The sequence below is a fragment of the Panicum virgatum genome, chromosome 3K, assembly GCF_016808335.1.
Source record: "Panicum virgatum strain AP13 chromosome 3K, P.virgatum_v5, whole genome shotgun sequence".
NCBI lineage: Eukaryota > Viridiplantae > Streptophyta > Magnoliopsida > Poales > Poaceae > Panicum > Panicum virgatum.
This window is the reverse complement of record NC_053138.1, coordinates 8,206,532-8,233,766: the sequence shown is the minus strand read 5'-3', so window position 1 is coordinate 8,233,766 and position 27,235 is coordinate 8,206,532. Positions and strand designations below refer to the sequence as shown.

Below are 27,235 nucleotides of genomic sequence, written 5' to 3'. Positions count from 1 at the left end.
CAATGATTAAACTTGGCTCTACTATCATAGCACTTTCTCAAATCATTAGTCAAGCAAGTAATCTCTTTCTTTAACAAATCATTTTCCATAATGAGAGATTCATTGCAAGATGAGTTATCAATTTTGGTGCAAAAAGAACTAGTAGAGCTAGAGCCATAAGGTTTATCATCAATTAAATCACAACTAACACCAATGCTCAATGTTGCTTTTCTTTCATGATTAAGCAAGGTATTGTGAGCTTCTTCAAGCTTCTCATGAGTTTCTTTGAGATTCTCATGAGAAGTCTTTAGCTCCTCATAAGTATCTTGAAGAGAAGTAAACTTCAACTTCAAGTCCTTTAACTTAGCCTTTTCCTTTGTCATGAATTCATCGGCATCATTTAGCATTTCAACAAGATCATCGTATGAAAGTTCATCAAGTTCACCATCTTGTTGTACCTTTGCACCACCCTTTGCCATAAGACAATGTGGTGTAGAGAAGAGTGATGGAGCCTCCTTGATGGCGATTCTGGCAACTCCCTTGGATGGCTTGTCATCATCATCATCATCATCGGAGCTTGCATTGGAATCCCATTCAACAAAATAAGCTTGGCCATTCTTCTTCTTCTTGATGAACTTCTTCTTATTTTCACCATTTTTCTTGTCCTTCTTGTTCTTGTTTGGACAATTGACAATGATATTTCCTACTTCACCACATTGGAAGCAAGTCTTGTCCACAAAAGGATTTTTTCTTGATGATTGACCTCTCTTGCCAAAGTTCTTCTTGCTCATCATTCTATTGAATCTCTTGACAAAGAGAGCCATCTCCTCATTCGATTCTTCTTCTTGGCATCCACTTTCTTCTTCATTTTTGCTATCTTGAGCTTTGAATGCCACACTTTTCTTTTTCATATCAATTTCTCCCCCATGAGCTTCATCTTGAGATTTCTTGAATATGTCATGGGTGAGAATTTCTCCCAATATTTGTGTAGGAGTTGCGGTCTTCACATTTGACCTTACAAGTAAGGTCACAATTATGTCATATCTTTCCGGAAGACATCTAAGAAACTTGTGGTTGAAATCCCCATCCGGTACCTCAAATCCAAGTCCCTTAAGGTCATTCACAATGTTATTTAGCCGGTTGAACATCTCGGCTATACTCTCATCCTTCTTCATGGTAAATTCACTAAAATTCCCTTTAAGCAAATATAACTTGGCCTCTTTCACAGTTGATGTGCACTCATGAATTTCCATGAGCTTCTTCCATATGTCATTTGCATTTGTGAGGCTCTTGCCTCTATTAAATTCATTTACATCAAGAGCACTAAAGAGCACATTAACCCCTTGATCATTTAGTGTCTCATTTTCCTCATCTAAGGGTGTCAAACTCTTTGGGTCCAAAATGACATATCCATCACTTACTAATATCCATAGCTTTCTACTCATGGCTTTGAGATGAGCCGACATCCTAGTCTTCCAATAATCATAATTGTTCCCATCAAAGAACGGTGGTTTCCCAACATGAATCCCATGATCACTTGTCATTGTTCTACTCCAAGATGGTTAAATCCGCAATTAATGGAGTACTTAGCTCTGGTACCACTTGTAGGATCAAGAACACCGACTAGAGGGGGGGTGGATAGGCAGTTTAAAATCTAAAGCCAACAACACTAGAGAAATTTAATTAGCAACAAAGGAAAGCCCTATGTCATGCTATTTGCTATCTATAGATGGGTTTGCAACCTAGGGTGATAAGATACAAAACAAGCTCTAGTAAAGTAAATTGCTCAAAGTAAAACAAGAATTAAAGTGAGCAAGAGAAGTAACCAAGCTTGACACAAGAATTTATCCTGTGGTGTCGATGACTTGCCGGTCACCCCTAATCCACGTTGAGGTGGATTCCAAGAATCAACCGCTCCTCTATCAAGAACCTCTTGATCTTGAGCTGGCTCGAATCAAGGAACCGCTCCACACCTCGATTCCACTAGAGTTGCTCTTCACCAATCCGGTGAGGTGAGCACAAGACCTCTCACAATCAAAATCAGGGCTCCTCAACAATCTCCTTGGAGGAGCTCCACGAAATCCTCTTCTCCAAGCCGTCTAGGGAGCGGCAACTCCCAAGAGTAACAAGTCGATGACGCTTGCTTGAAGTTTCCCTAGTGCCACAAAGCTCAAACTCTTAATGCAATGCACTAGGATGCCCTCACACTCTCAAGAATGCAATCTCTAAGCAAGTGTGTGAGAGAGAGGGATGCCTTAGCTCTATGATGTCAAGAATGCAGTCCAAATGGCCAAGAGGAGCACCCAAAGGTCGGGCAATGGGTATATATAGACATCCCTCCAAAAACTAGCCGTTACACTCTTTTCTGCGAAGTCGCGGACCGTCCGCATTTCAAAAACCGGACCGTCCGCCGTTATAAACCAATGAGTCAGAGTGCATTTAATGCGTGTCAGAACTAGCCGTTAAGCCCTGGCGGACCGTCCGCGCCCCAGGGGCGGACAGTCCGTGGTTAAGAGATCTGACTCATCAGAGACAAACAAGCTCTCTGGTACAAATTCGAATTAGCCTGCGGACCGTCCGCGCCTCAAGGGCGGACCATCCGCAGTTCACTTTTCAGCTCAAACCAGAGAAACAACCTCTCTGGTACAAATCTAAGATTAGCCGGCGGACCGTCCGCGCCCCATGGGTGAACTATCCGCCGTTCAACTTTGAAGCCCACTAGAGAGACACCCTCTCTGGTACATTTTTGAAATATAGTGGCGGACCGTCCGCCCACCTGGGCCGGACTGTCCGCCAGCCCACCAGAGCCTCTGCAAGCTCTCTGGAACTGGCGCGGACTGTCTGCCCCTCGGGTGCGGACTGTCCGTCGTTACTCAGTCAGCTCTCAAACTTAGTCCTTTTCAAATCTTTTCAAAACGCCGTTAGCCCTCATGCATGTAACCAGATATTCTGAGCAAAATGGCACTAAGGACCCGTCAAGCACGAGTACATGACCCCTCTTGATAGTACGGCTATCTATCCAACAAATCCGGTCACTTTTCATCCACTAAACGCCTTGTGACCAGTAAAATGCAAAAGCCCTATTTTATACCTTTGCCTTGTGCCCGAGCTTTGCTCATCATCTCCAAAACTCCATACGTTCACAACCAAATCGCTTTCATCCGTGGATCAACCTATACTCATTATCTCAAATGAAATCGTTAATCCATAAACCGTTGTCATTAATTACCAAAACTCGAATTAGGGGCCTAGATGCTTTCAAGGCTGCTCCGTCCGCCGCCGGCCGACCTCCCCGCCGGCGGAGAACGCCGCACCGTCGCCAATGCCCGTGTGCGCCGCTGCCCTGCCCCGCGTGTGCCCCTGTGTCTTGCCGTGCACGCATCCCCGCTCCGCCCTGGCCGTGGGCCAGCGGCGCTGCGCCGCCGGCCGGCCCCCGCCGGCGAGGCACGCCGCCGCCGCGGGATGGCCTGGCCGCGCGCCGGCCATGGCGCGGGCAAAAACAGGGGAGGGCTGGGAGCTGGGCTCCCACTGACATGTGGGGCCCGGCTGTCAGCCCCTTTTTTTAGTTTTTAGTTTTTGTTTTGTTTTCCGAAATTGTATAATTTGGCTGAAATTTCAGAAATGCATAACAAATTCTAGAAAAATGCAAAAAATGTAAACAAATTTTTTTTATGTTTCTTAAATCAATATCTTCAGAGGAAAAATAGTCATGCAGGTGAAATGTCAATTTTTCCCATGCTAAAATTATGGTTTGCGTTTAAGCTAATTTATTTTGTATCGGTTGTTCTGTTTGTCTAAAAATCCTGAAAATTTTATGGTAACCTACTCTTTGCATGTGTATTGCACTAAAAAAAATTTCAAGTACATAGCCTATGTGCATATTCGTGGATATATTGTTGTTCAGTTTATTTTGCTAGGGCTAAAATAAATGTTTTTGGCCATCAATAAATATTGGAAATTTTATGTGGCATGCTTTATCAAAATTATGTTGTGTTGATAAATTCTTGTTGCTAGATCATATCTGCAAGTTGGCTACTTGCTTTTAATTTGTTTCTAGCTAGGCTCTTTTCTTTTATAATTATGGTAATTAATTCTTTCATGCATGTGTTTTTGCAACAAAACAAGCCCCTGGTTAATTTGATCCATGTTGTTCTAGGGTTGTATTTAATCCTTCGAAGCGAGTTTAGTAACTTTTGCTTGATAGGAAGCACTTCAGGCTAAAAGGCATTAGAATCAAAGCTTGTACGTCAGTTCTAAACCATTTCTGTCGTAACCCTAGTTGTGAGGTTGCTCCGTAGACGCTTTTGGAGTTTGGTCCATGGCTTTCATTGTGTGTAGTGCATTGCATCATTTCACGAGTCACATGAATGGCATATTTTATTCGTATAGACGCTGAAACCGAAGTCGCCTACGAGCTGATTGCCGAGCCGATCCAGGAGCCTTCCGCAGGAGAACCGCAGCCAGGAGAAGTCGTTGATCAAGCTCCCGAAGAAGCCACTAACCCTGCTGACTTGCAAGGCAAGTCCCGGAGCATCACCCCTACTTTAAAGCTTACGCAATTTGTTATTAAAGCTTATGCTGACTTGCATTAAGTTCTAGGAGTTACTTGGAACCTTAAATGCATTACCTTTAGAATACCCCGTTCTTTTACTAGCATGATAGGTCGATAGTACTGTCATGCTGAAGTAGGATACGGTAGAAGACGGGTGATTTCCTGTCACCCGCGAGATATAGGTTTGATACTTCAGTAAGAAAGTAAAAAATAATACTATGAGAATGGAAATGGAGACCGGGCGGAGGGAAAGTTGGACATGGCTATGGAATAAAGGAAAGTTGAGTCTCCGCCTGTGTCGATTGAGGACCGTTCCGTTGTTGGCCTTTTGACTGAGGATTAAACAGTACTAACCACATGCCGGGAGTAGGAGGTAGTCGAAACCGGTAAGCTAATTACCTAAATTGCGTTGGAATCTGATTCTCGACCTGCGGTGCTGGGTAGGGATGACGGATGAGGTAGTCGTCCACGAGTTCACCGGGTGTTCGTCGTGTGGGGCTCCTCATTCGGGTGCTGGCGGGCTTGATTCAGGCTTCAGGGTAATCGTGGGAACGGTTGCTCGGTGTGACCAGCCGGGGTCGCACTTGGCGTGTGAGTTAGGTTCACCTTGCAAGGTTAAATCGGATCGATTCGCCGTGACTCGCGGATATGAGAGCCTTGGTCAATGCGTCGCATCGTAGTAAGGATTGAAAGGACAGAAAGAGAAAAGATGGTTTTATGTTGATGTTCTTGAAAAGATAATATGGTCAACTATGTATGCTCTAGAGAACTAGGCAAACCTATTTTCTAGCTATAAACACAATTGGAGCTAAAATATTGAACGTAAGGATCCAGTATTAGTAGCTTTTCAGCAAAATAACTCCAGAGCCAAAGACCTGTGCATGTCTAGATAATGGGCTAAGTATACCTATAGACGGGTAAGTATTGCTGAGTATTAGAGTACTCAGGGTTTTGGTTGTAACCCTTCTGAGCAGAATGTGTTCCGGAAGACTTCGAGGAAGTGTGCGCGTCTTGGATTGGTCAACCTCTTCCTCCGGGTTGGACTGTCGAGTGGGTCCCGTCTTCTCCGTGAAGTACGGGCAGGTGGGCCTCACATCAGTGGGCAAGATGTGAAGCTCGTCTTTTGTCATCGACGTTATCTACTGTACTGTATTTTGAAGCTTGTTTCAAACTGGTTGTATTTTTCCGCTGCGTTTGAACTCTGTATACGAAGTGTAACCCTGGCTTGTAAAATTGTCTTGTAAATTTAATTTGAAGTCTTTTGTCTAACTCTAGTTGTAAGTTAAGTTTGAAAACTTTTGTTGCTTGTAATCACTTGTGCTCATCTTTTGGTGATAGTTCCCGTGTAATCGATCCTGGTTATAGCAGGCAGTCTGGGTGTACTGGTGGAGTGCAGTAGCGGAGGATTAAGTTTAAATAGTTGATTAGTGTACTTGATCGGTATTATTTGAACTGTTATGTGACACTTTTTCTTCAAAAGAAAAAAAAATGTAGCTCCATCCATTTCTAATCTGATCTCTCTCCTCTTACTTTGATCTCAAGCAAAGGCAGCTGATAACTATTGTCGCTGGTACGTCGTACGTGGACGGTACATGATTCGTCTCTCATCTGAGGCCCCGTTTATTCCCAAAAATTTTCACCCAAAAATTTTCACCTCCTCTTTAAACACATGTATGAAGCACTAAATGTAATTAAATAATAAAACTAATTACACAGTTTGGATGTACACGACGAGACGAATCTTTTGAGCCTAATTAGTGCATGATTAGCCATAAGTGCTATAGTAACCCACATGTGCTAATGATGCGGTCAAAGGCCTCAAAAGATTCGTCTAGCGATTTCCAAGTGAGTTCTGAAATTAGTTTTTTAATTAGTGTTCGAAAAACCCTCCCGACATCTGATCAAACATTGACGTGACACCCAAAAATTTTCACCAAACTCAACTAAACGCCCCCCGAAAAAAATTGGCTACTGTCTTTCGTGAAAAATTCTCATCTTCTCTTGCACCACACTAGCTAGTCGTGACATATAAGTCAAATTTTTACTCGTGTCAAGTACAATGTCGTGTGCAATACTATGCCCCCGTTTGGTTGAGTAGCATAAAATACTGTAGTTCACTTTGATCAATAATTAGAGATATTAAATAAAAGGATTTTATAAAACTAACTCCACAACTCCTGCGCTACTTCGCGAGATGAATCTAATGAGGTCTTTGACCGCATAATTAGATAATAGTTACTGTAGCATTACTGTAGTCAATCATGGATTAATTACTATCATTAGATTCGTTATGAAAAATTACACATATTCGTGAAAATTTTTACAAATAAACTTTATTTAGTGGCTCATGCATTGAAGTTTTTTTTTTCCTAACACATTTTGTGCTACGCATCCGAACGGCGCCTATATGTGCTGGACAACTAGCTAGATTCCCTTGCAGTGACTGAAAAGCTTCCCAAGCAAAACAAACATGCACGCAGCACGGCAGCAGTAACTTTTTTGCAGCACACAGGACAAAAGCTAAATTACTAGTAGTTTAGAAAAATACAGGTACGGTTAACATTTCCACCGACCATTCTCAAAGGATAAAGAAGGGAACGTGACTTGTTTAGATCAAAAAGTTTTTGCAAAAAACATCACATCACATCGAATGTTTGAACATTTTCATATAGTATTAAAGGACAAAATAAAAAATCAATTGCACAGTTCGCGTGTAAATTGCGAGACGAATTTTTTGAACCTAATTACGCCATGATTTGACAATGTAATACTACAATAAACATTTGCTTATGACGGATTAGTTAGGCTTAATAAATTCGTCTGGCAATTTACAAGTAAAATCTATAATTTATTTTGTTATTAGTCTACATTTAATATTTTAAATGTGTGTCTGTATGCTTCAGGCGTGAGGGTGTAGTCTCTAAATATTTGCATGGAACAAAAATGTAAAAGGGATCAGTCAGAGGGATCATCTATCCACATGGCGGGTGCAGCCGGCAAACTAGCATCATGATACATGTACACACATACAGGTTAGACCTGGACATGCTTGTAACATAAAACAAAAACAAAGGCAGCAAGATTGCAGCGGGATGCAAGCTTCACGTGGCTGCCACCTACTGTGTTTTCATCAGGCCAGGACTCATGTGCCCCTCCTCGTAAAGTTTTAGGCAGCACAAGAACAAACTCTACAGTATTTCTCTCTCACACCACTCCAGCTCCAGCCACCAGCCACCAGCCAGGTAACAGTATTTTTCTCTCACACCACTTTAGCTCCAGCCTCCAGCTCCAGCCTGCCGAACACGGTGATTAGACTTACAATTACTGCTGGATGGGAATAGTCATCTAAACTACCATCGCAGTTACCTTTTTTAGGAGTGAAGCTATAATTTGTACAAATACAGGGGGTTATGGCTTAAATCACATAATCATCAGATTACTCCGTACTATTGTTTTTAGTGCGCACCCTGTCCAAGATGCAGCATTTCACTTGGGGGTTTGGGCCCATCGGGGGGATGGCACCTTTTTTTACTGAGTAATTATTTTTGCGTCAACACTTAAAAAAAAGTTTCAAGGAGAAAGCAACCATTGGCCTAGAAGAGTAGGGACTTGAAAAGGACCCATGAATCCTGCATTTCTGTCAAAAAATCAACAGCAAACTTGTTCTGTAAACCAAAAGGCATGGACCATGGATATTACATTTCCACCATTGAGTGTGACTAGGTACCATGATTCATCATTTACCATCCATGGTTACTAATGGGTAATTTATTTACCATCCATCTAACTTACTTTCCCCCTTCTTTTGCAAGGATGAAGCAACAACTTTTCCCTTAAATATAAAATAAAGAATTCATAGTTTCTAATATTAGGTCCTGTAAATTAAATAGAGTAAATTGCACTCATCATACATCAACTTGTGTGGTTGTATCACTTTAGTCCAACAAAATTGTAAAACACGCAAGGTGATGCATGAACTTGTCAAAAGTGTGCATCTACGGTCACACATACACCATATAACGTATTTACGTCACAAACTTTAATATGGAGAAGAGCGAGGGCCATAATGCAAATATGCATTCTCCTTTAATCGATGGGTGGCCTTAAAATGATTCGAGTAAACATCTGGAGAGCATGGTCTTCAATTTGATGAATGAGGTTAGTACCTTTTTACTTGCACTAACTCATTTTTAATAGCGCCAAAGTGAATGCCATTAGTATCTAATTTATTTCTGCTACATGATATGTTACACGCCAAGGCAGACACCCAGGCCATTACGAGAGTCTTTTTTTAAACCATTTTTTTATCGTGTGATTGTTATGGACCAGACATGAATCTCTAGTACTGTCACTAGTGTTTGTTCGGTCTACAATATTCTTATTTGTTTTTTTTCAACTCATTGTGCATTTGCTTATAATATTCTAGGCCTCGAGAATTCAGAATATTAAATTTTGATGTCACACTATCAAGAGTGGCCACAAAAGCAAACAACAGGTTTATGATCATGTTTAACAAGCTATCGACGGATCGAACTGGGTAGCACAAGCATCATCACATGGTAGAGACCAACGTCAGCCAAGAGATATTTTGCATTAGAGCCCTCCCTCTTCTCCACATTAAAGCTTGTGACATAAATACGCTCTGTGGTGTACGTGTGATCGTAGATGCACACTTTCAATAAGTTCATGCATCTATTCATGTGTTTTACAATTTGTTGGACTAAAGTGATACAACTGCACAAGTTGATGTATGATGGGTGCAATTTACTCAATTAAATAGAGCAATTTTGACTTGCAACAAAAAAAAAGCAGCTTTCAACGGACAAATTATATGATTTGTAGAGGGAAGGAACCATCTACCTTGCTGACAACATAAAATTACCAACTGGTAATGTTTATTTTTTGCGCCAAGAATATTACAATGTAAATACCTTTTTTTAAAATTTATTAGTTCACATACTACCAATCAAGTTCATTATTTTGGGCAATCATCAAATTTGAATAGTTACTAGCTATTACTCCCTGTGTCCTAGAAAGCTATTTTTAGTTTTTTTTCAAGTCAAACCTTTTAAACTTTGACTATAGATGGTAGAAAAATCATAAATATTGACATCATGAAAATGATATTAATTTATTTATTACGAAATAAAATAATTAATTTTATAGATATTATTGATCAAATATAAAAAATATTAGATTTGATAAGTCTAAAAGTTGTTATATTTTAGTACGAAGGTAGTACTCCTGACTCCTGAGCTTTCTTTTCCCGACGAACTAACTACTCCCTCCTTCCCCGTTTATAAGGCATGGTGGAACATGACACGGTCTTCTAAACAACACTTTGACCATTTATTTATCATATATTATATCACTTTTGATTATAAACTTATAATCATTGTAAAATATATTTGATTATGAATCCAATTATATGAAATTTGCATTATAAAAATAAAATTTTAATAGTCAAATTATTGGTCAAAGATGACAAGGTTTGAATCTTGATATACGTGTATGCCTTATAAACAGGGAAGGAGGGAGTACCACCTATAGTAAGCTTCTTGATGGTATCTGAGTTTTGATGGTCAAACACATCAAAACTGGGTCAAAAGCGAGGCTGCGATTGATTGTTAACAGCTCATCGGGAAGAGTCGGTACACTAATCTACTCCACTGATCAATAAATTACAAAAAGACATGTACATTTGGATAGATCTCCTTTAGCGCACTCAACGCAATAATCAAATCCAATCAACACCTACCAAAAGGAACACGAATAGACTAATATAGTCCTGGGATAAAAAATGAAATCATACTGATTTGATGACATTTTTTAGAAAAAAATAATCCATTCAAAATTGCAATAACGATTATTACTGCTGATTATTTTTTTTATTTCTGTTACTGGCTTATTGAAGCCCAAATAAATGGAAGAAAGATAACGCTACATGGAGAAACCGAGTTTTAATAGGGCATTATAGCAGTGCAATCAACTGATGAAAAATTAAAATCTTTTATCGGTAGTAGTAAAATTGGTGTCACCATCCAATGGCTGTGTTTAAATGGAGGGAAAAAGGATGCGAAAAGTCACATCGGACACTGTAACATATTGTAGCACTTTTCGTTCATTTATGATAATTATTGTCCTACCATGACCTAATTAGGCTCAAAAGATTCGTCTCGTCGTGTACATCAAAACTATGCAATTAGTTTTTTTATTTATCTATATTTAATACTCCATACATGCATCATTTGCTATATTTAATGTTTCGATACGATGTCGATGTGATGGAAAGTTTGGAATTGGGGAGAGTTTTTTGGAACTAAACACAGCCAATATAAACTTTTCTGTCCTGACTGACTGCCTGACGGGTCACAGCTTAGTCATGGCAAACAGCTTGAGCGCGTCAGTATTACGAATTTGAGCTGCCTCCAAACAAAAGGCAAAGATAAATACTGGGTTCGGCTGGTGCTGATGACTGGTACTGATTTTTTATGAGAGAAAAATACTGCCAGTTGACTAGTGCTAGTGGCTGATGCTGGTTTTATGTGTGAGAGAAATATTATTGGCTGATGCAACGAGAATGAAGCGAGCAGAGTGAAAAGAGCATAGAGGGGGAGGCCATTGATAGAGACCACGAGCTGTTCTAGAAGTCACCGCGCTGCAGCTCAGGGGGGCCTGCTCCCTGGATCTCGCCATTGCCATTGCCGCTGCCCCCTACCTACTACTCCTGCTCCTACACCCGTAGTCCTGTAGGTGTTTTGGATCGCATTGCTTCGTGGATTCTCCGTCTGCGTATGGGACAGTGTGAGTACCCCCCCGTCTCATGATTCGTTTCTGTGTTTGTGTTTCTAGAGTCACAGCTTTTGTTTCTTCATCTGGTATTGATTGATGGAGTGGTTCGATGCGGCTTCCTGCGAGAAAGATCTCATTTTGATGGTCTGAGCGAGTTATTTCAGCCTGATTTCGGCAGCTAAATAAGCAGCGGTAGATACTATTTTTCTTCAAGTATCCGCTCTTATTGGATTTCTGGTGTACCTGCAGAATATCTATTTATTTATCGTTTTGCGTCCTTGTTTCTGATCATATGTTTGGTGTTTCAATCTTCTGGGCATAGTTTTTTTTTCCCTTTTGAAGAGTGAGAAAGTCGGAAAGATTTTGTTTTGATCTGCTAAACAGCTGCAATTGCATCTTAATTGGTTTCGGTCTACTCAAGTAAAGATCTCACGGCGTTTTCTCCAAGATTTGCATCTGCATAGCATCTGTCTCGATGCTGTTGTCTTTTTCTGCATTTGCTCTAGTGGCCGGCATTTCTTTGGCTCTTCGTGCTGCTCCCCTGATCTGGGCCAAATTTTGACAACCAGTCCCTTGCTGTCACTGTCTATTATTCCGATACCCAAGCTGCCAGTTTGTTTAGATTTTTTTAGTTCAATTTTTCGAGCAATTGGCAACTGCATTTCAAGAAATTAAGCGTCCCTGCAGAGTTTTTTTCGACGAACCTCCCGTGCAGAATTTGATATTGGCCGGGCTGTTGTTCAGAGGAATTGGAGATGGAGAAGAGAAATTGCCCTCCATCACCGTCACCAAGGTCGACTGAGAAGTCCGGAAGAGAATTGAGATCCGGGGAGGCCAATGGCAGCGCAAATACCAATACTAACACCATTCCGAAAGGTGATAAGGAGAAGGGTGTCAATGTGCAAGTCATCCTTAGATGCAGGTGGAGAGGGTTCAATAGTTCTAGTTAGAAGTTCCTTGTAATTTTACTTTTGTTCTCACAATGTACAATTCAATGCATTCAGGCCCTTGAGTGATGAAGAGACCAAGTCAAATACTCCAGTGGTGATTTCGTGCAATGAGCGCCGTCGGGAGGTTGCTGCCACTCAAATTATCGCCAATAAGCAGATTGATCGAACATTTGTCTTCGATAAGGTACTAGTTCACCTTCTAATACCACTTCGCTAGGAAATTATCTGAGTGCTTAGTTATTTGACACTTCGAATTTACCTAGGGTTCTTAACTTCATGTTTGCAAGTTTTGACTCAAATTGAGTGAACTCTTTGATTTTGATTAGGTCTTTGGCCCATCATCCAGGCAGAAAGATTTATTTGAACAATCCATCTCACCAATAGTAAATGAGGTCCTTGAGGGCTATAATTGCACTATTTTTGCTTATGGACAAACTGGTACCGGGAAAACATACACAATGGAAGGAGGTGGAACAAGAAAGGTCAAGGTAAATATTTTGTTATTCATATCATTCAAAGTTGTAGCTTGGATCTGCATATTTGTTATTATTAACTAATTCTTCTAACATCTAGAATGGTGAACTTCCAACTGATGCTGGAGTTATCCCAAGGGCTGTAAGGCAAATCTTTGACATTCTTGAGGCTCAATGCGCAGAGTACAGCATGAAAGTCACCTTTCTTGAGCTTTACAATGAAGAAATAACTGATTTGTTGGCACCTGAGGAACCGAAATTCCCTGTTCCTGAGGACAAGACAAAAAAACCTATTGCCCTTATGGAAGATGGCAAGGGGTTTGTTTTTGTGAGAGGGCTTGAAGAAGAAATTGTGTACTCTGCTGGCGAAATCTACAAGATTCTTGACATGGGCTCTGCAAAGAGGCGCACTGCAGAGACACTGCTGAATAAGCAAAGCAGTAGGTCACACTCCATATTCTCAATCACAATTCATATTAAGGAACTGACTCATGAGGGTGAGGAGATGATCAAAATTGGGAAGCTTAATCTTGTCGATCTAGCTGGTTCGGAAAATATATCACGCTCAGGTGCTAGAGATGTGAGTAACTTTTGAATTTCATAGTAAACTAAAAATAATCAAATGCATCCCCTGATCTTTCAAATTCAACAAAGCACTTTTGACATTGAATTTGCATTGCAGGGCAGAGCGAGAGAGGCTGGAGAAATCAACAAGAGTTTGCTTACGCTTGGTCGTGTTATTAATGCTCTAGTTGAGCACTCTGGACATGTCCCATACAGGTAATTGTAAAGAAATCCCCTGACAGCTTATAACTTTAGTAACATATTCCTAAACTGAACTTATATTTACATCTGTTTGTTTCAGAGATAGTAAACTGACAAGATTACTGAGAGATTCATTGGGAGGGAAAACAAAGACTTGCATTATTGCTACAATATCACCTTCAGTATACTGCTTAGAAGAGACGCTGAGCACACTCGATTATGCACACCGCGCAAAAAATATCAAGAACAAACCTGAGGTTCTCATCTTTTTTTTTTTGGATAAGTCAGTCCTATTGGTGCTTCATATTTTCAGACAGTAAAAACTTGTGCTTGCTGTTAAAATCAGGTAAACCAAAGGATGATGAAGTCTGCTATGATAAAGGACTTGTACTATGAAATTGACCGTCTCAAACAAGGTTCTTCATCTTGCAAGTTTTTATATCTTAAAGTGATAAGTATCATACATCATCTGTTCATTCGGTCTCCTATATGTATTCAGAGGTGTTTGCTGCAAGAGAGAAGAATGGTATATACATTCCAAGAGAGCGCTACCTCCAAGAAGAAGCTGAGAAAAAGGTTTATCTTGATTTCCAATTAAACCTGTATTTGGATTTCTTCAGATAAACTGAACCTAGCTTTATTTTATACATCATCATCTCATCTTTTTCAAATTACCTTTGTCACTTAGGCCATGACAGAGAAAATTGAACGATTGGGAGCTGATTTAGAAGCTAGGGATAAGGTTAGTTGTCTTAGCATATGAAAACAAACTGTTATGTTACTGATGACTGAAATGAGAATATTTCTGCAAAATCTATGACCAGCAATTGGTTGAACTAAAAGATCTTTATGATGCTGAACAACTTTTGAGTGCAGAGTTGGGTGAAAAACTTGGAAAGACTCAGGTACCTTTCTAGTCTCAGTCATATGGTTTCACATTATCTTAGCAAATATGTTTCTTATTACTTCCGACATCTCTTGATTGTAGAAAGACCTGGAGGACACCAAGAGTGCTCTGCATGATCTAGAAGAAAAATACAATGAAGCAAAGTGTACTATTAAAGAAAAGGAATATGCTATATTCAATCTTCTAAAATCAGGTTTGTTGAGATCATGTCTTATTTTGTTCTGCTCATTCTTTTTGTTGAGACTTTTTGGCAAGTTTATGTATGCAATTAATATTCAATTTATAACCTTTCAAGGGTTTCATGGTTCCTCCATGATTGGTTTCAATTAAACAGTCACGTGCCCATTTACTGCTTTTACAGTCATTGAATAATCTTTTTTTTACTGCAGAAAAATCGCTTGTAGACTGTGCATATAACCTTCGGGCAGAATTAGAAAATGCAGCAGCAGATGTTTCTGGACTGTTCTCAAAAATAGGTTAAGGACCTTAACTAAGTTTTTAGGCCAAGGATCTACCAGATCAACTCTACTTTCTGACTGTTATGGACTTCTTGACTATTTGTAGAACGTAAAGACAAGATAGAAGATGGCAACATATCGCTTGTGCAGAGGTTTAGGTCTCAACTCACCCGTCAGCTAGATGCCTTGCATAAAACCGTCTCCAATTCTGTCATGCAACAGGAGGACCACCTTAAAGAAATGGAACATGACATGCAATCCTTTGTGTCTTCAAAAAATGAGGTAATTCAGTCTCTTAGTATATTTTTCATGCCTAATTTATTGTGTATGGAACTCTATGCAAGAGTATTTATTGATATGCATCAATTACCCATTTTTAGGCAGCACAAGGGCTCAGGGAGAGTGTTCAAAAACTCAAAGTCCTGCATGGTTCGGGTATTACTGCTTTGGATGGTTTAGCAGGTGAAATTGACATGAATTCTCGGATAACATTCGAGAGACTAAATTCACAAGTGCAATCACACACATCAGCCCTAGAAAAAGTAAGTTCATTTCATTCAGCCTAACGCAAATGCAGTGGATTTTGCGACATTTCTGATTGTTCTATCTGTTTACAGTGTTTTGGAGGAATTGCTTCAGAAGCAGATAACTTGTTAAACGAGCTTCAGTGCAGCCTAGCGAAACAAGAAGAAAGACTGGCCCATTTTGCAAATAAGCAGAGGGAGGTTTGTATCTTGTGGAAGCACAGAATCATTTGCTGTTCTCCTAAGCCACTTTCTGTTGTAACTTCTGTTACTGGGTACAGGGACACCTGAGAGCTGTGGAGGCATCACGGTCTATCTCTAAGATCACTGCTGGTTTCTTCCACTCACTAGATGTTCATGCATCTAAGCTCACCAATATTTTGGAAGACACACAAAGTGTGCAAGATCAACAACTTGTTGACCTTGAAAAGAAATTTGAGGTGATAATTGCACTGACCGCATGCAGTTCATAGGATGATATGATGTTGCAACATGATATAATTTTATTCTTTTTAACAGGAGTGTGCTGCTAATGAAGAAAAACAGCTTCTAGAGAAGGTGGCGGAGATGCTTGCAAGTTTCAACGCACGGAAGAAGAAGCTGGTGAGGATTATTCATTGCTTCCCTTGTTTTGTGCCCATCTGATTAACACAATCTAGTGTCTGACGTGCATGAAAAGTAGTGTTCTGATGGATGGATAGCCTGAACTATCACATCACTGCTACACACCGTTGATCATGGGCATGCATTGCAGGTCCAAACAGCCGTAAGTAGCCTTCGAGAGAGTACTGTAAACAGGACAAGTCACCTGCAGAAAGAAATTTCGACGGCCCAGGACTTCACCTCATCAGTGCGGGAAAAGTGGGATTTTTACATGGAAGAAACCGAGAAAAATTACATTGAGGACACCAGTGCAATTGATAGTGGAAGGTCTTGCTTGGCCGAAGTGCTTGTAGAATGGTCAGTACAGCGTTATCATGTGATGGTGGTTACTTGTGCTTTAAAACGTGGATGTTTTGAATTTTAGTATTTTACATTCACTTGAAATTTGTTGCAGCAAGGTGAAGACGACAATGGGTGCACAACAGTGGAAGAACGCAGAGGATTCTCTTTTCAGCCTTGGCAAAGGAAATGTGGAGTCTATAGATTCTATAGTCAGGTATGAGGTATCAGAATAATAACTGACAAGGGGTATCTCAAATTTATCTCTTGAATTTGAATTGAATGGTACACAAGTTGAAGTGCTGTGTGTATGTTGACAGGACCGGAACAGAAGCCAACCAATTGCTACGTTCCAAATTGTCATCTGCAGTATCCTCAACTCTTGAAGATATTGATTTTGCAAACAAGGCGCTCCTGTCTTCCATCGACAGTAAGACCACACTTTGAAACTTCGCCTACTAAAGTGCATAGCATAGCAGGAACGATTCCCTTTTTCTTACGACAAATTCCTGCCCTCAGGCTCATTAAAGCTTGACCATGACGCATGCTCAAACATTGGTGCCATTTTTACCCCGTGCCACGGGGAAATGAGGGAGCTGAAGGGGGAACATCACCACAAGGTTGTGGAGATCAGTGAAAACGCCGGGAAATGCCTCGAGGAAGAGTATCTGGTGAGCAGTCATGAAAAGCAACAGGTAGTTAAGAAAACACATGTGCTCCAACTGATGAAATTGCCACTGTACCTTGAAAAATGACAGGTGGATGAGCCGTCGTGTTCGACACCGAGGAGAAGGCAGATCGACCTGCCAAGTTTGGAGTCGATAGAGGAGCTACGGACCCCAGACTGTGATGAGCTTCTGAAATCGTTCCGGGAGTCGAGTACCTGGAAGCAGACAAATGGAGACAGCAGACATTTGCCAGACGCAACGCTGGAGCCTCTTATAGGAAGAAATTAGATTTATGAAATGCTTGTACAAAAAAAAAGAAAGGCATTTGTTTAGATTACCTTTTCCCATATTGCTGTTGATAGCGGTATTGGATTAACTGCTGCTGTTGGTTGCCGAGCTGTTTGTTCTTAGGGTGGTTTGCTTTTGCTTGTATAGTATGGCATATACCTGCTGTCGCATCGTTGAATCTGAATATCTGATGTAACATATGCGAGGGTTCATCAGGTGTTGTCAGTTCTTTGTCAGTGTTTACGTGTTACTGTGTTAGTTCTAAATGGCGTCAAGTCATTCATATGGTTGCTGCCATAAAAAGGGAAAAGTCCGGTTTATACCCTCCAGCTATCGCAAAAGTCGATTTTCAACCTTCAACTACGAAACCGAACAACATAGACCATCTAACTGTCAAAACCGGACAAATTTAGCCCTTGGGGTGGTTTTTCTATTTTGTGAGAATTTAAAATATTCAATTTTACACTAAAAAATTTATAATTAATTCATTTTAAGTCAAAAAATTATGAAATGGGTATCAAAAGTTTTCTAAAAATGTGACATATCTATTGTCACATGACTTGTGAGCTATTCAGATCTAATTTTTTTTATGTTCATAATATTTGGTTGCTTAAAGTTATGCCTATTATTTTCAATAACTAAGATTCAAATGGAGCAATACTAGATAGGTTATATTTTTAGAAAAAATTTGGTACTAGTTTTATATTTTTTTGATTTAAAGTGAATTAGTTTTGATTTTTTTAGATCCAATTAGATTTATTTAATTCTTTTAGAAAATGCAAAACCACCTTCAAAACCACTCCAAGAGCCAGATTTGTCCGGTTTTGACAGTTGGAATTAAAGGTTGAAAATCAGACTTTTGCGATAATTTGAGGGTGAAAATTAGACTTTTCTCCCATAAAAATGTGTGATTTTGTGACACATAAAAATGCTACATTCGTCTCTAATATTTCCATAACTATAGACTTCACCACAATTTATTTGTTCAAACTAACACTTGTTATTCTTTTGAAAGATAACTAACATTTGTTATTCTTTTGAAAGATAACTAACACTTGTTATCGACATTATAAATTGGCACTCGTCTTACAGTGTGTAAGCTAGAGAAGAAATGTGAACACAGACGGTAATGGTCGCTTCGTTGGCTGCTCTTCCGAAGGGCATCCATACAGCATGGTAACAGTAATTACATAATTTGTGGCAACTTCTCTCAACAGTAGTTAACATTACGTCGTATTTTCACAACAGTGCCATTCGTATGTGCACTACTGAACTTTCTATATCATTTCATCCGAACATGAACACACAAAATACATGAGATGCCTAACAGCTTCATATTTGAATTGCAGCATAGCAGCTGCACAAGACCACTAAAAAAAGAGTAATAAACTACAGAAGCTCATTTAAATTATGACAAGAATGTACAGGCTATCTCAACTACAAAAGATTGATTCTGGCGGAGTCTGACGCCTTGCTATGGTGTCCAAGAAGATGAACACTGCTTTCTAGTTTCTACCCTGCAAAACAAAAGAAGCTGTCACAATGGGGTTCATGGATGGGCAGCAGGGTTTATATTGTCTCATGGTTAAAAGACGCGTGCAGAGTTATCAGAATATTTACAGAAATAATTAAGTAGGTAACGAGTCCAACCAAATGAAAAAAAATAGAAAATCTATTCAAATGACACTGAACAGAATGAGGATGGATGCAATCAGAAAAGTCCTTCCCATACTTGATATTTGCACGAGCTATTTGTAATCATCATGTGAACTACATAAACATATATTTGCAAGGAGCTACATGAAGCTAATGAACTGGATAACAGAGAGCTCAGAATGAAGCAGGGCTACCGCATCCTGGCTATAACTAAGTGTCCTGCACAATAGGGAATCAAACATAAAATTATGACATAGGAATATCACTTTGATGCTAATTTTATGTAGGAAATAATACAATTCAAATAACATATCGATTGAATAGTCTCCTCACAGGAAAAAACTGTAACTAATATCTGAAAAGAATGTTGCCTATTCCACAAACAATCGTTATAACTACAGGCCCCGACTATGATAACTACGGACCAAAGGAGTGTTAGTAAATCTGTTTGGAGACAAAGCACTGAATTATAACATGATATCCAGCAGAAAGTATAACAATTTCACTATGAAGCAGACTGAGCTGTGCTGGGAGAAAAATAGGGTAGCATAAAACCATCTAAGCATTTCTAGTCTGCCCTTGCTTTGATTGAATTGACGGATGGTAGCTACTTTACATTACTGCAGTGTAAAGAGAGAGAAAAAAAGTAAAATGAAACAAATTCTCATAATAAGAGCCAACTGTAGCACTAAGAATAGATGTCACAGGTGAAATGTGATTTCTGCAGAAATTACCTATGTTGACGCTTCAACATATGTGCAGCTCACTGAGCCATTATGTTATTATTATTCATGGCAGGGTAGCATCCATGCTGGTGTTCCCAGGGAGTGTCGAGCTGTTTTTATTCTGTTCTTGGACTGACTGCCAACTAGCTGGGTTATCATCAGCCGTGCTGCCTGGTTTTGCATCTACTGAATTTGAGCCACCATCATCTGGTCTTGCATCAATGTAAACAACTCCAACTGATTCTTCGGAATTTTTTGATGATGGAACATTAATATCAGGATCACCCTCCAGGCCACCACAAGATGGATTCTGAGTTGCATTATCTCCCTCATCATTAGCTTCTCCTGATACTGTAGGATCTCCATGGTCTGTCTTTTGCTTTTTTGCATTGTTCGCCAAAGGGGTGCCAGTGCCATCATCATCAAAATCATCATTTGCTGCACCAGGCTCTGCCGGATCAGAGGGATCTTTCCTCGGTCTCTTCCATTTTTTCGTAGATGACGTGCCATCATCCTCAAAATCTTCCTCCTCCCTACCCCTGTGTAGATAGGTCCACAATTTTTTGTCATTATCATACAGTACGCAAGGATCACGTTCATAGTGCAAGCGATCAAGAGCACCACTGACAACTTGATTAATAGCAGCCTCTTTATTGGCTTCTTCATGGTTTAGGTATTGTGAATCTCTGAGTAGTGTGCAGACATCAGCTCTAGTTCCAGTTCTTGCAGGCAACCGAGAAGCAGCATCTCTTACAAGACAGAGGATAGTAACATGCGGCGGACGATCAGGTAAGAGCATGGGGTGACCCCTAGCTTTAGCAGTGGGCTTTCCACCTCCTCTTCTCAAGGGAGCAACTATAGACTTCTCCCCATCAGCAGCAGTATAGCAAAAGGCTCTATCAGGTATGGAGTACCTCAAAAATTCCTCACGCTGGAAATATGCCCTTGCTTCGTCTGAGCTTGGGCTTATTGTGTTAAGACTTTTCTGGGCTCTAAGCTCCTTGAATCTTTCTTTCAAATCCAAGTTAGCAGGATTTGGTGGTGGAGGTGGTGGAAGGGATCCTATCTGCTTGAGGGTTTCCTGACCACTTTTCAGCCAATTAGAAAATGCATCCACCAACTTCGCAAGCATCTTGTGCGGTATACACCATGCTTCTGCAGAAGTTTCTTCATCAGGATCATCATATGATGAAATAGAAGGTGCTGGACCAACCCAGAACCAACTTTTGTTTGACTTTTCATAGGCAACTAGAGCTTTCCAGCCCTTTGCACCTAGAGGAGCTGTTCTAGATGACAGTACCTTCAATACTCCTCGAACTAAATCCTGGAGGGGCTCCTGGGTTTCAAGTATCCTAGGATCTCCAGGATTTGATCTAATTCGATTGACGATCTCTTGAACAGTAAGTGCCGGTGAATTGCTCACTACATTCTGCTCTGCAGCACTGGCATCTGCACCCTCAAGAGCCTGCTGAGCTTGTTCTGTCATACTTTGTTCTTGAGGCGTTTTGTTTTGCTCTTCATTGTTGAACCATTTTTTGCCCTCCTCTCCATCAGGTTGCTTCTCTGCTGCTGGAGTATCCTCAACAGGAGAGACCATAGCCTTCTTTACAGCTGTTAAAAGATGTACAACGGAGAATGAAAAGCCAGTATGGATAGTCGGTGATATTGGTACATACTTCTTCTTCGGCTTCTCAATCTTCTCAGGCTCTACTGCTACTACATTATCTTCTGGAACATCAGCAGCTGGTTCTGCTACAGTAACTGCATCTGGGGTGCTCTCTGGCTTCTTTTTGCTTTTCTTCTTCGGGCCACTGATGTTGTCGGCCATTTTTGGACCAGATGGCACATGCTCACTGTGCTCATCCAGGCTAGGAACTTCAACTCTTCCTTTTGTTTTTTTGGACCCAGTGCTGCCACTTACTCTTTCAATACCACTAAAATCACCATTAGAATCTTGGACCGGTTTACTGGCAAGCCTTTCACTCTCTGTTAGCCTGAATGAATCATTGGCGTTTTCATTGATTTCATGCTGTTCGGAGATATCATGAACATGTGTTTCCAAATTTGCCATCCCCTTCCGCTTCCTTTCACCACTTGCTGCTGGAGGTTTCATGACATCACTAATCTGTTCCGTCATCTTCACATCCACATCACGTAAATAACCAGCCTCTGAAACCTTTCCTTTGAATCCTTTGCTTCGAGAGGGTTCTAAATCTGCATCAGCAGTAGCATAGTTCATTTTGACCACTTTAGAAAGCTTTTTTGACTTTTTGGCACCATGTGCTTTTCTATGAAATCCAGAATGGTGATGCTCTGGCTTCTGTTCAAGAAAATGCACGTCCCCACTATCTTCAAACTGTTCTGATGAATCAGATTCTGTCTCACTTTGAGAATAGGCAGCATTGCCCCTGGAGTGCTTCTGGCCAATCCTATCAAATTGGCTACCAGGTTTACCTGCCATCTTCACCTGTGATATCTTGCTTCTAGGGTTCCCAATGCGAGCATCATTAGCCTGTTGCTCAATGCTTTTATAGTACTTAACCTTCTGACCATATCCAGCTCGATCTTTCCTGCTCCTGTAATCACCTGCCAACTGCCCTTTTTGCCAGTCATCTACTTCACCAATGTGGCTACCAGCAGTCCAGTGCATCTCATCCCCTGTCAGAGCTTTACTCTGCACACCTTTTCCACCTTGTACCCAGTCCCTCTCCGAGTACCTTGCATTCCTTCTGGTGTCAAAATATGGAGGATCATATGCTGCTGCTAGAGTGACTCCCTGATTAGGACCGGGATTCCTGCCATAGTAGTATGGAGAAGCATTATTGTTATCGCGGTAGTTGTTTCCATACAGATTGCCATCATAGCTCATAGTCAATTCCTTCTTCACTGGCTTCGGCAGCAGCCTCGGAAACTGAGTTCTGGACGAATCCCGTTCATATCCTAGCTCCTCCGAGTAAAGGCCATCTATGCTCCTATGAAGCTTCCTTCTATGTGTGCCCGAATCATATCCATACGCATTGTCTTGACGAGAAAGTGCCACTGCAGCATCACGGCCAGACCCTCCCCCATAATCTTCATCCACTCCTTTCGTCATATTCACCCGCAGCAAGCCCTTAGACCTCTCCTTCACTAACTTCCCTGCCTTCTTCTGTGCAATTTTATCTAGCTTCAGCTGATTTAAGACCTGTTTCCCAGACTCCCTGCTCTCCGAATCAGTCTCTGACCCAGCCTGCCGAGCCGAAGCCAAAGCTTTTCTCTGCTGCTTCTGTGTCTTCAAAGCTTCCAACATCCTCAGCCTCTCATCAAGGCTGTACCCCTCACGGCCCTTCCAGCAATCTTTGATCTCCCGCAGCCCCCGCACCATTGAGTTGTGGTAGCTCTGCAGCCAGTAGTAATGCTTGCGCCGCTCTGCAAAGCGGGTGCCACGGCGATACAGGTTGACTCTGGGGTCACACAGCCCCCCTTTGAGCTGCTTGAAGAGGGCGGCCAGGGGGCTCCCAAAGTGGAAGTTCTGCCCTGAGAGGAGCTCGACGAGGGTGCGGGCAAAGGTCTCCTGGTCCATGTCGGGCAGCAAGGCGGCGAGACGGAGCCGCTCGTCCTCGCTGAGGAGGGTGTTCCAGGCATCGAGCGAAAGCACATCACAGAGGCCGGCGAGGTCGTAGAGCTCCAGCGGCACGGCGACGCTCTGGTCCCCGACCTGGCACATCTCGGCGCCAGGCTCCCCGAGCTCCGTGACCTCCAGCTCGTCAGAACCCATGCCTGAGTCCCCCTCCTCTTCCTCCTGCTCCAGCTCCAACTCTTCCTCGCGTAACTCATCCTCCGCCTCCTCTGGTCCCTCACCTCCGCCGCCGTTCTCCTCCTCCTCCTCCTCTTCGCCGCCGGAGATGCCGTCGGCCTCAGACTCCTGCGACGGCGTGGCCCGCGACTCCTCGTCGTCCTCCATGGCCTCCGGCGAGCCCTCCCCGCCGCCGTCAAGCCTCGGGTGCCGGACGCCGGCGCCGGTCCTCACGATCGCCATAGGGCCTCCCACCTACGCCGCCACACCAAAAAGGCACCGCCACAAAGCCAAGCAGTTAAAACCCTAGCCCCCAACCCACTCCATTGCCAAGAAGCAGCAGTAAGGAATCGAGCGGAGCGCAAGAACCGAGCAGGAGGGAGGGAGAAAAAAAACTCACCGGAACCACCCGGGCCTCGGCGGAACGACGCGGACGCGGATGCAGCGAAACCCTAACCCTAGCGCGCCGATTCGGAGGGGACGGGAAGGAAAGTGGGGAGGTGGGGCGACGGGCCGCGGGGGCGCGGAGGGTAAATAGTGAGTGGGGTGGGGGAGGAAGACGACGGCGACGTGGCGCGCGCGGGGGCCGTCGGATCGGGGGGAGCCGCCGCGGGGTGGGGGTGGCGGCGGGTGGGAATAGGGCGCGGGGGCAGGGGGCGGGGCGCAAAAGTGTCCTCGTGTGTTTTAGTCGGTCCGCTGCTGCGGAGGAGACGGAGGGGAGGAAGAGGAGGGGGAGAGCCGAGAGGAAGGGGAAAGCCCCAGCCAGCGGGCGAGCGGCCCGGTAGACCGGGTAGGCTGGCAGGTGGGACCCGGTGACCATCCTCACGGGTTCCCGGGTTTGCGCGGGAACTTATGCAGCATCGCCTGCTAATGATTTCGTTGATCTTAATTTTGAGAACTAGGGTTAGCGAGCAGACCAACTGACAGGAAACAAACGTTTGGTTATCTCGATTCTCGAGTGCCATTATGGTTTTATTTGTACCCTCAAAACGTGTATAAGATGCCGGGTTAGTTTGGTTTTTTATAAATCACTCTGGTTGCTTATCTCCTCTGCTATTTATCTCATATCAACTGCAGCACATGGCTTCAATTTAAACCTCGATTATTTCGCTGGTTTGCTTAAGAACAAATGGTTGTATCTAGAATGATCTTCATAGACTTGTGTTTTGAGGTGAAGAAAATTAATAAGAGAAAAGTAACCTACCCTCTCATACGTGAATAATTGAACGTATCATGGCTAAAGTTTAATGGATCTAGAACACTTATAAAATATAAATACATGATCTGCAAATATAGATTATAGCATTTTTAAAGATACCAACAAAGGTTTTTTAGTTAGAACTATTATATTGAACATATCTTGCGATGTTTTAATTGAAACTTTTATATTGAGAATATCTTGCTGATTTTTAATTAGCTATTTAATGAGTTTATTTTTGTTGATATGGTAAATATTCCATGGAACTAGAGGAAAATGCTCGCTATTATATATTTACTTGAGATACTACAGGCATTGATGAATACGGTTTTGTGTGGTAGCTGAATAAATGCATGTACCTCTCCACTAAACCACCAACTAATCCTACGCGCCAAATCTGGACCGTTGAGCTTTCGTATCAGACGGTCTCCATACTCCGTCTATGCTTCGGACCATCCCAATCTCCGTCTCGATCCAATCCATGTCCTCTTCCGCCGCCGCCGCCGCCGCCGCTTCCCCCACTGCCGGCGGCGACTGGACCGTCGTCAGCCGCCGCGGCCGCCGACGAGGCGAGGCCCCACCCACTGCTTGCCAACCCGACGCCCCTCCGCCTCTCCCCGTGACCCCAATTCCCTGGGCCCCCTCCGACCCCTCCCTCGACCCCGCGCGCGTCTCCCGCCTCGTCGCCCGCGTCCACGCCGCCATCTCCCGCGTCGCCGCCTCCCGCCTCTACGGCCGCCTCCTTCCCCCGGATTCCCCTCTCCGGCGCCGCCTCGCCCGCCTCGCCCCCGCCCGCCTCTCCCTCCTCGGGGTCGGCAGCTTCGAGTCCTCCCCCGCCGCGCGCCTCCAGCTCGCGCTCGCCGCACTCCTCCGCCGGGATTTCCTCCCTGACGCCGCCTCCGAGGATCTCTTCGATCCCGTCCTCTCGGCCGTTGAGTGCGCGGCCGCCGCCGAGCTCGGGTTCTCTGTCCCCAACCTCGATGACGGGTGCCGCCGCCGTGTGGAGGAGCCCACGCTCTTCTACATGCCCCACTGCGAGGCGTTGCTCTACGACGCGCTCCTCGCCGCCAACTGGGAGTCACCCGCTCAGCTCCGCCGCGTCTGTGCGCTCGGCAACAGCTTCCGGCGGTACGCGCTGCAGGCCGAGGACAACCGCTCGGTCCCCACCGCCCAGGCAGCGTATGTCCTTGCGGCCAGGCGGTTCGCGTGGGAAGAGCGGGTCGGCGAGACGGGGGTTTTGGATGACGACGATTGGTTCGCCCACGCGTTCAACGAGACGAGCTGGCATTTCTTCGAGGTGGAGGACGACGTCGACTTAGCTGACTCCATCGCTGGTGGAAGGAGATAAGTTCCAAAGCTCTGCCCATGCCTTCATGGACCAATTATGAACTTGCATATTGTGTGTTGTTTGATTGGATGCAATGTTGATTAAGGTTCAAAATTCGAATTTTATCAACTATATGTGATTCTCTAGTGGATGCACAGTTGCATATTGACTGATATTTTCATTCTGCTCAGATACTCAAGGAACACCGTAGGCACATCTATTTTGCTGTTTTTAAAATAACTCGCTGCAGAACTTGAATTGTAGTGATGTATTATTAGAGCCAGAGATTGAGTTGGATCACCAGTAGACTAAAGCTTAGCATCAGGTTTGGAGTTGTGCCACAATTTTATAGCAGTGATCAAGGTCCAAAAGTTACATCTTCACAGTATCTGATTCTTGATCAGTTGCAAATTTGAAGATTCATTGGCCAATTCATTCTTCTTAGGTATTCAAGGCACGTAATAATCGCTGACTACACACTGATGTGTTTCTAGTAAAAAGTCCTGTGCGATATGCCATTTTGGTTTTCAAGCCTTTATCTGATTTACAAGTCCACCAAAAAGAGTGTATGTGTGATAAAATCATAGTTGATAATACCCATAGCACGTTCTCAAATAGCATTCCTTGCACCCTTGGTCTAATCGCTCCATATCAAGATTTCTCATTTGTCCTATGACATAAAGTAGGAAAAGGGCATTGTGTAAGCCAAGCTGCCAGCATTCAAGCCATTACAGACTGCATCTTGATCTTATAATTATTGCATTTATCCTCCACGGATATGAAAATTAGTATGAAGATTGCATGTGTGAAAATTGAAGCATATTATATGGCTGGCCAGCCTAATGCCTGACAAATGTTAATTTCAGTTCTGGCCCTTATTATTCTATGGTAGGTGGCAATGCGGGTTCTTTTTTAAGGCAAGAATACTGCCTATCGTTACTAGAGTCAGGGAAAATTAAAAAGGAAAACCCTTGCTCCCGGCGAAGCCTGAGTACTGTTAACAAACTGAAAGCCGCTAAAAATCTATCTGAAAATGGGCTGATGCAAAATATGAAGTAAAGGTTACATCAGTTAGAGGTCAAGCTACTGGATGAACTTCCAAACGACAACTGCTGAGTGCCCGCGGGGACCAGCTTCTTGTCATGCCAGGCGCCAGCTTCTTTGGATGTGAATCCTCTGTGATGAGGGTTAAGAGTTAAGAAATCAGTGCAATTTGCGGACTTGTTTTTTGGAAAGGGTACTCTGCTACTCCTACC

General features: G+C 42.8%; 3 protein-coding genes across 5 annotated transcripts; 2 read left to right on the top strand and 1 right to left on the bottom strand.

Moving 5' to 3' along the window:
• The first annotated feature begins 11,163 nt into the window (after positions 1-11,163).
• On the top strand, positions 11,164-17,534 carry LOC120697294 (kinesin-like protein KIN-5A). 2 transcript variants are annotated; one of them, XM_039980457.1, is made up of 23 exons: positions 11,164-11,335; positions 12,011-12,245; positions 12,328-12,457; positions 12,600-12,761; positions 12,847-13,326; positions 13,429-13,526; positions 13,612-13,768; positions 13,858-13,927; positions 14,011-14,087; positions 14,200-14,253; positions 14,336-14,416; positions 14,500-14,611; positions 14,808-14,894; positions 14,983-15,158; positions 15,257-15,418; positions 15,494-15,601; positions 15,682-15,840; positions 15,920-16,003; positions 16,155-16,360; positions 16,458-16,559; positions 16,663-16,772; positions 16,862-17,013; positions 17,101-17,534. In XM_039980457.1, the coding sequence occupies exons 2-23, from the start codon at positions 12,079-12,081 to the stop codon at positions 17,296-17,298; spliced, it is 3,132 nt and encodes a 1,043-aa protein (XP_039836391.1). In that variant the 5' UTR covers positions 11,164-11,335; positions 12,011-12,078; the 3' UTR covers positions 17,299-17,534. The 2 variants fall into 2 exon arrangements, with proteins under 2 accessions (XP_039836391.1, XP_039836392.1); XM_039980458.1 differs by having other exon boundaries at positions 11,165-11,335; positions 12,068-12,245.
• Positions 17,535-18,472: 938 nt separating this feature from the next.
• Positions 18,473-24,027, bottom strand: LOC120697292. Of its 2 annotated transcripts, none has more exons than XM_039980455.1 (3): positions 23,855-24,024; positions 19,689-23,709; positions 18,473-18,815 (listed from the first exon to the last, which is right to left on the bottom strand). In XM_039980455.1, exon 2 carries the CDS (start codon positions 23,695-23,697, stop codon positions 19,744-19,746), a length of 3,954 nt encoding a protein of 1,317 aa, XP_039836389.1. In that variant the 5' UTR covers positions 23,698-23,709; positions 23,855-24,024; the 3' UTR covers positions 18,473-18,815; positions 19,689-19,743. The 2 variants fall into 2 exon arrangements, with proteins under 2 accessions (XP_039836389.1, XP_039836390.1); XM_039980456.1 differs by lacking the exon at positions 18,473-18,815 and adding an exon at positions 18,953-19,173 and having other exon boundaries at positions 23,855-24,027.
• A 1,003-nt stretch (positions 24,028-25,030) lies between these two features.
• On the top strand, positions 25,031-26,233 carry LOC120697291 (protein SENSITIVITY TO RED LIGHT REDUCED 1-like). The gene has a single exon (XM_039980454.1). The coding sequence runs from the start codon at positions 25,095-25,097 to the stop codon at positions 25,998-26,000; it is 906 nt and encodes a 301-aa protein (XP_039836388.1). The 5' UTR covers positions 25,031-25,094; the 3' UTR covers positions 26,001-26,233.
• Positions 26,234-27,235: the final 1,002 nt, after the last annotated feature.

Coding starts and splice junctions, on each gene's coding strand:
- LOC120697291 (XM_039980454.1), top strand. CDS start 25,095: ATGCTTCGGACCATCCCAATCTCCGTCTCGATCCAATCCATGTCCTCT.
- LOC120697294 (XM_039980457.1), top strand. CDS start 12,079: ATGGAGAAGAGAAATTGCCCTCCATCACCGTCACCAAGGTCGACTGAG. Junction 13,928..14,010: donor AATTGACCGTCTCAAACAAG/GTTCTTCATCTT, acceptor ATATGTATTCAG/AGGTGTTTGCTGCAAGAGAG. Junction 17,014..17,100: donor GCCTCGAGGAAGAGTATCTG/GTGAGCAGTCAT, acceptor GAAAAATGACAG/GTGGATGAGCCGTCGTGTTC.
- LOC120697292 (XM_039980456.1), bottom strand. CDS start 23,697: ATGGCGATCGTGAGGACCGGCGCCGGCGTCCGGCACCCGAGGCTTGAC.